The 13,015-nt window shown below is 34.3% G+C and overlaps 1 protein-coding gene and 1 long non-coding RNA gene across 2 annotated transcripts; both read right to left on the bottom strand.

The window, feature by feature from the left end:
• Positions 1 to 2,274: 2,274 nt before the first annotated feature.
• On the bottom strand, positions 2,275 to 2,960 carry LOC131637553 (uncharacterized). Its single transcript, XR_009294358.1, has 3 exons — positions 2,787 to 2,960; positions 2,521 to 2,693; positions 2,275 to 2,423 (listed from the first exon to the last, which is right to left on the bottom strand). It is a non-coding gene; the product is annotated as an uncharacterized LOC131637553 (long non-coding RNA).
• A 4,262-nt stretch (positions 2,961 to 7,222) lies between these two features.
• Positions 7,223 to 7,900, bottom strand: LOC131637557 (uncharacterized). The gene has a single exon (XM_058908156.1). It carries the CDS (start codon positions 7,898 to 7,900, stop codon positions 7,223 to 7,225), a length of 678 nt encoding a protein of 225 aa, XP_058764139.1.
• Between the last annotated feature and the right edge of the window lie 5,115 nt (positions 7,901 to 13,015).

The following is a 13,015-nucleotide window of genomic DNA, read 5'->3' on the forward strand; positions in this document are numbered from 1 at the left end:
CTTGGGCGGATGATAGCAATAGTTTTTTATGACAATCTGCATAAGGCAAAAGAATTACTAATTTATGTTGGGCAAAATCAAAGTAATCCTTGTAATTTCTATCATGCTTTTCCAAAATATTTTATTTGTTACAAAAAAAAAAACACATAGAAACAAGTTTTCACATAAACCTTCATTTTATTTAATGCTACATCAATTTGATCGTTGACCTATTGAAAAATATTTAGCGCAAATAATTAACAAGTCTTTTAGACTGGCCACAGACAAAAGACAGAGGGGTCCAATAGAAAGACACACTCAATGGGTTGCTGAAGATTAGGTGTGCCCATAGTTAGGAGGCCAACACTCGATCATTACCATCTGATGATCGTCCACCATCACATTTAGTCGAATCCATCAATCTGGTTCCAGTACGGAATAGTGGTGTTGTCTATGAGAATCGATTCCTAATTCTCATGAATTTCCATGATCAGATCCTTATGATTCCAAACGCTTTCGTTTCACAGCTTTTCAATTTCTTGGTATTTCACACTTACTTACAAACATATTAAGATGAAAATCTGATCAAAAAGTTATAAATAAAAGATATAAACAGATCCAAAAAAATATGAGAAAAAACCAACTAGTACAAATCAACGACATGGGTTTGAATTTGATGAAATATCTATATAAATACATAACAGCGAAAAACAACAACCATTCTTTGTCTAAATCTGCTTGCAACAACACTTTTGAAACAAGTAAAGAAAATGAGTCTACCATTGCACATAGAAGCTTAAATTTTTAATACTTTAAATTATTACAATGATTTTCATAATTTGTAGTGGACATTCATGTTTCTGATTTTGAATACAAAGTAACGTTTTTGATTTCCATGCAAACCAATAAACCAAAGAAATAAAATAAATAAATAAATAACACCAACAAGTAACTAAAGATGTGGGACATGGGACATAACCTGTTTCCAAATATGCTTAGCCAAATTGTAAAGTCAGAAAAGGATCCCCAAACATATAGTGTAACTAACATCTTCATAATTACAATGCTAAATCATTTCAAATAAAACACTATCAAAGTTACAGCTTGATTCTTACTCTTGCCTGCTACTGAGTACAATTATTAATTCAAAGATTAATAATAATAAATATGTGTTTATTTATATTATAATAAATATTCAGATATGATTATGGCTAGTCTCCAACCATATTCATATTTGAAACCGTCTGAAACAATTCCATTATAAATTTTCTCATTATTATGATTTTCTGCTTTGGTCAACAAGTGGATAAAAATTACATTTACGCTTCATTTTAATAAAATATAAATTTTTATTTCTAAAAAAAATTTCATATATTGCTTTAAACTTCCACCTTGCATAAATATATAACCTAAACATAATTTATCATGTATTTATTAACTTTAACCATGAAACTATTATCATTTTTTTTTTTAAATCACACCTAAATATAACTTCACACACAAAATAGAATCGGCTTTGATTACCGGCAAAAGCATTGATTTGATGTATCAAAGATCACACATAAATAATGGATAACCATTATTAAACCAACCATTTTTCTTTTAAAGTGGTCCAAACTATCACTGAACATTAAGTTAAAGATTATTTTATCAAAGTTCAACCCTTGTCATCTTCATTATGTTGAATAAACCATTTTAATATTTATTTAAAAGAGTGAAGATGATCGGACATAAATAATCTCTAACATCATGTCCATGGTTAATTTGAACCAACATTAAAAGGAAATTAATAGTTTCATATTGCTTATCAATTATTTACATGTGATCTTTAATGCAGCAACTCAATACTCTTTCTTAATCAAAGTCAAATCTATTTTAAGTGGGAAGTCATGTTTACATGTTATCTTTAAACAATAAAATGATACTAATTTTAAGATTAAGGTTAATAAAGTGCATGATAAATTGTGTTCAAGTGCTAGTTAATATATTTACGCAAGGTGAAAGTTTAAAACAAATGTTATATGGATGGACACTTGGATAACAAACAAAAAGTTCCTGCATAAACATATTTGTAACAATATCAGAGGACAAGCTTTCTCAAAGGAAGACTCTCCATTACAATAGATGAAAGCAACTCATCAGAGATATGTGAATACGACAAATCAAAGCAAGTTAAGTCCTTCAAACTCGCAAGAGAGTCAATTTGCTCTATATTAAATGCATCTATAAAAAAAAATAAAAGAACACATAACTATCAAATGCCATAGTAATAAAATGAATGACAATGTTACCTTCAATAATAATCCTTTAAGAAAGAATTCCACTTCAAATTTGTTAAATTTAGTTTTCCTGATTTACATTTTTTGCAACCCTAATTCCAAAGACAAACAAGCAAGAGTATTTCCACAGGCTTGCTCTCCATATCATCTTCATGCCCTAAACGGCTAGAATCAACACGCATATATAAGTTAAAACCGTAAAGGGAAGGAACGTTGTATACAAAATTCAAATTTTTGTAGATTGTTCTGAAACATACTGTACCTCCAAATAATGTGTTGCGCTGAAACATATGAAACCCACCAAATTGCATATACTGGAGATTGCGTTACAACCGTGTTAATCCAAAACCGATATACAAACCATGAAAGCCCTATGTATGCACTAATATTTGGATAACATCAAATGGTCCTCTACAACATTAAGCTCTGACAGATCTGCGAAAACATTAAACAAATTATTAACAATGATCAATCAAGATTAACTCTAAAAAGTACAAAAACCAGGAAGAAACAAAACGGAAGAAAAACCAGATTGTAAAAGAAATCGAAACCGTCAGAATTTGTTTTGAGTCTTTAGTAGGTATAGATTTGTAGTTCAGGTGATTGAAGCTTTCACTGTTCTTATAATGATAGCCGGTCATGATAAACGGATTAATTGATCAACTTGTTTGGTTGAGAGAGATTTTCGTGATTCAAAGAGAGGGGAGGGTTTCTCGCGAAGGAACGAGTTTCTAGGGACAATTTTTATATAATAATAACATTTAATTTAATTTAATTTTCTTTTTATTAAGAAAGAGTAAAAAAATTTATATAATAAAAAATAAAGTTTTTTTATTAAGTAACACTAGATTATTTTATAAATACTAAAAATAATTTTTATAACAGTATCTAAAAGGTGTAATTTATAAGTTTGAATAATCAAAATAAAATTGTATAATACTGATGTTATATCACAACAATATAGTGTTTTTTCCAATCTTAGAGTGTTTTCTTAGTACGGTACTTCATGTTTCATTTGAACTATCATAATTTTTTCATATTTATGTGTATTTGTAATTCCATGTATGCAAATCATATTATTTATGACTGATTTAGGGGCAGCATGATTTGGTTAAAATATATGTTTATCAAAGATTTGAATTGAGTTTATGGACAAAACTTTCAAACATTAGCCTATTTTTGATGTCATTCATTGTATGTCAGGGATGATATTAAGATATGCTTCTCATTAAGCTTGTGTAATCTTGTTCATGTCGTGGACTTGTCAAAATATAGTTATTTCATTTAGATTCATTTTGGAAGTTTTTCATAATTTATTTCAAAATAAAGATGTAAATGCAGCTTTGGTTTGATTTTGTTGAATTGTTAGTCATACTACAATAGGGGAATGCTTACTGATGGGGATGTCAAAATATGGCAGATGGTCTAAGCAGTGTTATTTTTGGAGTTTCATTTAGCTATTTAGTTTTCACAGTCTTTTTCTTATAGGATTCTATTTATTCATTTGTAAAGCTTTTTTCTGCAATTATACTGTTATGAAATTCTATGGCATTGGTGTTTGACAATGAACCCATCTATAAAAAGGGACACTCTATAATTTGTGATTAAATCTCAAAGTTCTTCTTTCCACTTTTTAGTCTGTGTTTCCGGATGCCTTGTTATTTTATTACACTGTCAATGATGAGGAAATCTCTAGGTGATTGCCTGTCCTTCCAATAACTAAGATTCTTAGTCCAAAATTTGATATTAGAGTGTGTCTTTTATTCATTTAAGGTTGCCTACTTCAAGCCCTTCAAGATTCTTACATCTATAGTTCTCTGCTTTGACCTTCAAGATTGAGATCATTCAGAATCACCATATAACTTTTGATAGGTATGTATTATGCCATAATATTATAACTCAGTGGATCTTATTGAAAAAAAACCAAACAGAGCTGGTTCTACACATCTAGTTAACTAAGAACAAAGCTAGATTGGTTCTTTGAACCGGTGAACCAGTTCTAGACACTAAACTAAGCCACCAATTTAATTGGTCTATCAAGCCTAGCCTGAACTGAGTTGCTGCGATATGTATCGAACCGGACTGAACTGATAAGGTATTCCCATGTCTTCATAGCTCAGGACAGTAAGGTCTTACATTAGAAGTTTGGGCCTATATTGTTCTTATGTAATTCCAATCAAAAAGGTACTCTAAAACTCTCATTACTACGCCTACCTTATACAATGCCAAATCAACTAGCTTCATGACTTTGGAGTTCTCTTTGTTGAATGATGCCAAATCATCTATCTATCTTCATGACTTTGGAGCCTCTCAGAAACTCGACTAGTGTTGGGTTGGATGTCATTCTCTTCCTTTACCACCAACAAATCATGCTGCACTTATGTATGAAAAAAATGCACTTGTATTTAACTTCAAAAAGAACCCTTGTAATTTGATTTGGCTAGAATACAAATAATCAAAAAGGGCTATAAGAATATCAAACAACCTCCTCAAATAATCTAAAGCATGGTTATGAGGCAAGAGTAGAAATCAATCTGCAATGTTTTTTAAGAGATTGCCACGGAGATAGTTATCGGTTGAGTCGCAGAACAATACGCTTTCTTTAAGACATTTCGCGGTACTGCCAAAGTTATGCAAACCAGTTCTTAATAACCACGACGCCTCCAGGATAAAAGCTCGTTCACAAAAGGGTTATAATTATCACTTGCACTATGATTAATCGTTCAAAGAAATACACTTTCAGATGGTGTTTAAACCACTAGTAGTATCTGAAATAATTTCAGTTGTTGAGGGCGCACAAGGCCACTAAAAAATAAAGAAGAAAGAATATGTTTTGAGATGAAGAGAATAGAGAGGGAGAAGAGAGATTCCAAAAGTTTAGAAATCTGGTGTACCATTCCAATAAACTTAAGAATCATATAGGTAAATGATTCAACTAAGTGGAGAGAAAATAGTGGGAAAGTGGAGAGAAAATAATAGGAGGGGGTTAATTAGTCAAAACTAAGTTTTGATGAGTGACTCATTATTAATTAATAACTAATTTATATTAATAAGTAATTCCATTAAAATTAACTCAATCAAAATAGGATGACCATGACCCTTTCAATTCACATTAAGTTTCCAACAATCGTGTCAATGAAAATCCTTCATTGCACAGAAAGTAAAAGAGGATAACATACGGGAGACAAAAATACTGTGATGAACTGGAAGTTGTAAGGGAAGATCTTTGCTCTAGAAATGCACCTTTGAGATTGAACATAGACGCAATGCAACAAGGATGGGAAACATTGCTTGGTTTGCAAATCATTCATGTGATAATGGTAATTTAAGCGCAAGCTAATTAGAACTTCAGGAGCTATGTTTCCCCGCCTTTGTTTTTTTGGTTTGAAAGATATCTAGGAAGAGAAGAGCTTACTCTTAGCAACGAAGAAATTAGGAAAAGGTTCAACAAGTTTCCATGCTACTGCAACACTTCTTGCCTCAGATAATTGCTCACAGAAAACCATCACAGAAGAAGACAATAACTTCTAAATTACAACATTAAGCTAAGTTCACGATAAAAAAAATCAAGAAATAAAGGATAATCCATAAGTTGAAGCCATTTACAAAAAAATAGAATAGCGGTTGAAGTCAAGGACCTGTAATAGAGGATGAAGTAACTAAAACAGATGAACCACATGCAAAAAACAAGGGAAGAGGCGGCGGTGCTGTCGCTAGCGGAGGAGGGTGTGAGAGGCGCCATAAAAATAAGAAAACATAGGATCTTTTCAAAATAAAAGATAGATTGCTTGTAAATATTATATATATATATATATATATATATATATATATATATATATATATATATATATATATATATATATATATATATATATATATATAGGGGACGACTCAAGTGAGAACACTTGGTTATTATGAGAAATGAGAACAATGAATCACGACCATTAAATTTTGATTTTGTTGATTTTAATGGACTGGATTGGTTTCTCTTTCTATGATGCTTAATATTTATTTTAAATTAATATAGAAAGAGAAACAAATCAAGTCCATTAAAATCAACAAAATCAAAATTTAATGATCGTGATTCATTGTTCTCATTTCTCATACTTGAGTCGTCCCTTTTATATATATATATATATATATATATATATATATATATATATATATATATATATATATATATATATATATATATATATATATATTCCTAATAATCCTAAACAATTTATTCAGTAGTTATGTACCATAAACTCTAATAATATCTTCTATATTTACATAGTCTAATACTCATTGTGCCATGACAACGAGGACTTGCAAATTTCTTCCATTCTAACGCTTACTTGTGTATTTGTTGCTATATTATGTTCGAAATGGTGAAGTTTTAATTCAAGAGTTGGCTTCAAAAGTGGCATTCAGACCGTGTTGAACATCCATCCAAAAAAGACTAAGAAAACAATGGGTAATGCAGTTTTTTATGAAGAATTTTTCAAGTTTCTGAATTCAAAATCTTTTGAAAATCGGAAATGGCATCCAAGACACTTTTTGGTATTAAGTTTCTGATTCAAAATCATTTGAAGTTCGAAAATTGCATCTGAGACACTTTTTGGCATTAAGTTTCCGAATGCAAAATTATTTGAAATTCACTAAATGGCATCTGAGGCACTTTCTGGTATTACGTTTTTCAATGCAAAATCATTTGAAGTTCGCTAAATGGCATTTGAGGCACTTTCTAATATTAATTTAGTTTTGGTTATTATGCAAAAAAAACAGACATATTTGTAGAGGTTGTTTCTTATGATACTAAAAAGCTTGTCAAGAAACTATCTTTCATCTCATTGGCCTTGTCATGACAACAGTAGCACACTAATATGTTGATTTTAATCAAATTTAGTTTTTTTTTTTTTTAAATAAGCAATGGCATTAAAAGAGCAAAAGGGATGCTCTGCCTAATACAAAACAGAAAATTACTTCTCCACACAAAGAAGAGGAGAAGTATTCCAATAATAGAAATTACAACAAGCAGCTATTTTAAAGTAAGATCTAATCCAACACCAAGACAAAACGACAATATCCGAATAGACTTCGGTGAAACTAAAGTTGTCTTCCTTGAAGATTATGGCGTTACGTCTCAACCATATACACCAAATTGAAGCCAACCAGATAACCGCCATCACAGATCTCTTAGCCAAACAATTCACCTTATTCAAAATAAAAGGAAAACCTTCTAAATCCTTCAACGACAACTCCGGCCCGTAATTAATCCACATAAGAACCTTCTTCCAAATACCACCTACAATCTCACAATCTCCTAAAAGATGATGTAAAGAATCCTCCTTCATTTTGCAAAAGACACATAACAAATCATTAGAATCCAAAATTCCCCGTTTACACAATTGATCATTCGTTGCTATCCGATTGTGAATGACTCGCCAACCAAAAAATTGCAATTTTGCTGGGACTTTAAAACTCCAAATATTGGCTGCTGCCTTGGCTACAGACGAGTGTAAAGCAGGCCCAGAAAGTTTGCAGAAAAACCTATCATAAACGGATTTAACCGTGAACACACCTTCAGCATTCAATTTCCACGAGAAGCTGTCCCTCACCGAAGCTGCCGGCTGGACCTGGTTCAGAAACTCACGCATTTCTTGCAACAGCAGAACCGTGGCAGCATCATTGCTGGGCGCTATTCTCTACAAATTCTAGCTCCAAGAATTCGCGTCGTTGCTGCCAGCTTCTTGCACGGACATGGCATCATTGACAGCACACACGTATAACTCTGGATAGGCTTCAATTAGGGACTGATCAGCTAACCAACAGCCATGCCAAAACGGAATATCCGCCCCATCACCAACTTGACACTTAATAGCACCTGAAAAATTATCTTTGAACAACAAAATATAATTATCCGAAGTAAGTAAATCCCTCCACCATATAGAGTCATTCTTTTCTATCATCGAAACATCACCTACTAAAACTTTTTTCTTCACCTCCCCGTATCTAGATCTCAATAAACCGTGCCACACCGCCTTCTCCTCTACAAGGATCCTCCACTTCCACTTGCTAAGTAAAGCGACATTCAAAATCTCCCCATTTTTCACTCCTAAACCACCTTCTTCTTTACTTTTGCAAATAGTTTCCCACGACACCCAATGAATCGATCTATTCCCTTCATTAGCATTCCAAAGAAAGGCACTTTGAATGGCTCTAATCTCCTTTAGGACTTTTTTAGGAGCTTTGTAAAACGACAAAGTATATAACGGAATAGCATTCAACACCGAATTGATCAAACAAACCCTTCCCGCCATATTGAGCGTTATGCCTTTCCACACCGCAAGCTTCTTCTTTAATTGAGTTAATAAATCTCTCCACATTGAAAACTTCCTAGGATTATCCCCCACCTTAACTCCGAGAAATTTAAAAGGAAGGGAATCAATCCTACACCCAAGAAACACGGATGCCGCGCTAAGAAACGAGTCCCCCACATTGACCCCATATATGTTACTCTTATTAAAATTGACCCTCAATCCCGCCATAACCTCAAAACCCCTCAAAATTGCTTTAATGCTCCAAATGTTCTCAAAAGTAACCTCTGCCAAAATGATAGTATCGTCCGCGAATTGAAGCATATCCACACAATCCATTTCATTGAACTTAAAACCTCTAAAATCTCCTATGACCGAAGCTTTCTTAATTAAAGCCGTTAACACATCCGTTGCAAGGACAAACAAGAAAGGAGATAGAGGATCTCCTTGTCGAAGCCCTTTTTCTACCTTAAAATCCTTAGTAACGCTCCCATTAACCAAAACCGACAAATAGCTATTAAAGACACTACCCTCCATCCATGCCAACCATTTATCTCCAAAACCCATCTTCCGAAGAACCAATCTCAAAAAATTCCAAGTCACTCGATCGTAGGCCTTTTCGAAATCAACTTTCATAACGAAACAACTCCTTCTCATCCTCTTGGCTAGATCCAAAACTTCACTCACCACCAACACTCCATCCGCTATGTTTCTCCCCGGAACGAAGGCGGTTTGATTCAACGAAACCAATTTCCTTAAAACACCTTTCAACCTCCTCGCCAAAAGCTTGGAAAGAATCTTGTAAAGACTACTCACAAGGAATATAGGTCTATATTCGGACAAAGCTTGAGGATTCTTAACTTTGGGAATAAGAGCTAAAAAGGACGAGGATACACCTTTAGGAGTCCTAGCCCTATGATAAAAAACTTCCACAAACCTCATCACATCTTCTTTAATCGTTTCCCAAAATTGTTGGAAGAACTCCAAAGAGAAACCGTCCGGCCCCGTACTTTTATTTCCATTACAATCCCAAACCGCCTCCTTTACTTCCTCTATGTTGAACGGTCTTTCCAACCACAAACTATCCACCTCTTCTAACACCGGTAACGACAAACCCTCCGGAGTGGCTCTCTCGAAATTTTCTTTTTTAAAAAAAGTTTCGAAGTGATTCTTGACTTCCCTTTTCACCTCATCCACACCTTCCACCCTACCATTTACACCATCCAAGACCGATAAAGCGCACCTCCGTCTCCTATCTTTGATAGAATTGTGAAAAAATCTAGTATTCCTATCCCCTTCCTTCAACCATAATTGACGAGACTTGAGTCGAAGCATACTCTCTTTTAGGTTCAAACAATTCCACACTTCATTAGAGGCATGCTTCCTTTTCTCCACCAAATGCAAGATGTCTCCACCATAGTTATCGACTAGGTCATTATCAATCTCATTTAACATTTCTACTTCCTCGTTTACTTTCAAATCGATCCATCCAAAAACATCCCTATTCCATGACTTTAATTTCTCCTTCAATCTTTTGAGCTTTTCAATCAAAACATAATCTCCTCTTCCCGTCACCTTGAGATTCTCCCATTCATAAGACACAAAGTCTTTAAAGTCTTTGTGTTTGAACCACGAATTGTTGAATCTAAACGGCTTCGGGCCCCAATCTACCGCTCCACACTTTAAAAGAATAGGAGTATGATTCGATAAGTCTCTTTTGCCAATCCTTTGATCCATAACCCTCCATTCATCAATCAAATTCCTAGACAAAAGGAATCGATCTAATCTACTCATCGCTCTACCGTTATCTTTAAACCAAGTAAACTTTCCGCCAACACACGGGACATCCACCACCCCCATTCTAGCAACAAACTCGTTGAAGTCGGCCATACCTCTGTTGTTACGAAGGACTGCCTCCCCTAACCTTTCTTTTTTACATAACACCTCGTTGAAATCTCCGCCTAAACACCACTCATTGTTGCCCCCAACTAAACCTCTGTTTATCAAATTCTTCCACAATTCCCTTCTTCCAGTAACACTTCTAGGAGCATACACATTGATCAAATTGACACACAAGCCTTTCCAATCAATATTAATGCCTAAAAAGCCTTCCCCCGCAAAGCTGAAATTGGGTTGCACCGATCCCTTTCTCCACAAAATCGCTAAACCACGTGATGCTCCATCAGACCAACTTGCCTACCAATCCACCTCCGAACCTCCCCAAAACGATCTGGCCACGATATCATTAAAAGATTGTAACTTTGTTTCCTGAATGAAACAGACTTCAGTACAACCAGAATTAAGTAAAAAGCTCACTCTCTCCCTTTTGGACAAAGCCCCTCCCCCTCTGATATTATAGGATAACAGATTCATAACTGCAGTGGTAAAAACTCCTTTCGCGCCTTCGAGCCCTTCACCCCTCTCCTTTCCAAATTTAGTGAAACTCATAAACTGAAGTCACTAAAATCTAGTTAGTATTGAAAAAAAATCTATATTTCTTTATATATATGTAGCGGGGAAATTCTGAGAACGAAGCCATTAGATTGACTCGACTCAATATTTCGTTTGAAATCGCCACCGCGCTTTATTGTTTCCAAAGGAAAAGGGAAAAGAACGAAAAAACCCAAAGTTTTGTTTTTAAAACAAGAAAGAGATCTCCGGTACGGGTGTTGATTATATGAGGGGAAGGTTTAAAGCACCCCTCATATCTGTGGTACTCCACAGGAACCTTTTTGAAAATCTGTGTCGTGTGTGCTAAAAAAAGAGTTTGTTTTATTTTTAAAATAAGCTTGGCAAGACGTTAAGCCTTGTGCCTACATACCTCCTCGGTGCAATGGAGAAGTCAGAGCTAATGTAGTTCCGCTTAAAGGGAAAACGTTTTTTTAAAAAGGAATAAACACTTTATCGTCGTTGGAGAGAAATACTCAGCCATTGATCTTGAGCACGAGAACAAATGAGTTCTTTGCATTGCAAATGAAAGAAGGGCTCCAACTCGGATAAAATCAACGAGTATGCCACTAGCTCTCTCACGCGGAAAAGATCTCATTATATCAATCAATTTCAAAATCGTGGGGTATAACCACTCGTTTCAACAATTAGTCGTGTCTAATCTTTTGAAGAAAAAGGCCACTAAGGGCGAAAGATATTTTTTAAGAAAGGTTTTTGAAAAGGTTGCAAACATAAGAAGATTTTGTAAAAAGGGAGAAGATTTTGAAAATTAAAGAAGGGGAGGAGATGAAGAGGCTATCCTAATGCGTAAAATAAAAGCTAAGGAAAGAAACGGTCTAACCGAAAAAAGAAGCTAACACTTGACATGAAGAGTCAAGGTAGATTTCCCATCCTTTGGACTTATCAATACCAAACCAACACATTACCACTTGGGGATCCAGATGAACTTATTATCTTAGCACCACTTTGCATTAAGCACATTAAAATTCTGACAAAAATCGGGCAGAGTAACGGCTGTTTTCGGGTAAAATCCTTATATCAATGCCTTGCAATTAACCATCAAGGGCTTTCAAGAAAATACCTGCACACACAAACAGACAATAATCAATGCCAGACAGACAGAATAATAGTAAAGTAACAACAGAAAGGGTCCAGAGGTCCTAAGTCCATAAGTCCAAATCTCCAAAATGCTCGAGATAGTAACCAATAGTCCGAAAGAGAGCCTTAAGTGTTTTTTAGATTTTGTCATTTATTAGTGTTTTAGCATAAAAGTAAAGTATGGTCCAAGTGGACAAAAAGAAAATGGCGGAAACATAAACATAGTGTCCAAATGGACAAAGAGCAAATAGCGGAATATAAACGTCCAAATGGACAAAGAGAAAATAGCGGAATGTAAATATGATGAAATGATAAAATAAAGCGATAAAGCGAGAAATATAAAGAGCAATACAATAAATTGCGGAAATTAAAGTCAATTGTTAGATGTTAAAGATAACCATCTTGAAACTTGTCAAGTATGTTATCAAAGTTAGTAATTAAGATCGATGGTGAGTGAAGGATGTCCTCGGATTTAAATTCAATAGAAATTTATCAGAAGCTTGATAAAATCATAGCGACTACACGATAAACCTCTATAAGTCTTAAATCAACCGCATACAATTCTCTTCCATATTTGATCCTTTTGACTCGGGACATGAAATATGGCGCTATGTTAAGCAGATCACCAAGTGATTTATGTAGAAATCACCCTACAACGAGGCCGGTCAAAACTTTATGTGCTAATGCATGCGAGAAGAACGATATGTAGATCGCTTTCCGAAAGCAATACCGCACGAAAAGAAAAATGGTGAGTGATCTAGTCTTTACCAAGAATCCATAAGAATTCTCAAGGTATTAAGACTTTCATCGATCAAAATAAAGAGAAACAAAAGATGGAACCACATTAAAAACTCCTTTCATCCATAATTTCAATCACTTAATTTTGCGGATTTGGATTCTCATCCTATC

This window comes from Vicia villosa, unplaced genomic scaffold (assembly GCF_029867415.1).
Source record: "Vicia villosa cultivar HV-30 ecotype Madison, WI unplaced genomic scaffold, Vvil1.0 ctg.002028F_1_1, whole genome shotgun sequence".
Classification (NCBI taxonomy): Eukaryota; Viridiplantae; Streptophyta; class Magnoliopsida; order Fabales; family Fabaceae; genus Vicia; species Vicia villosa.

What these genes read in the sequence shown, in the direction of transcription:
- LOC131637557 (XM_058908156.1), bottom strand. Translation starts at nt 7,900, where the DNA reads ATGCGTGAGTTTCTGAACCAGGTCCAGCCGGCAGCTTCGGTGAGGGAC.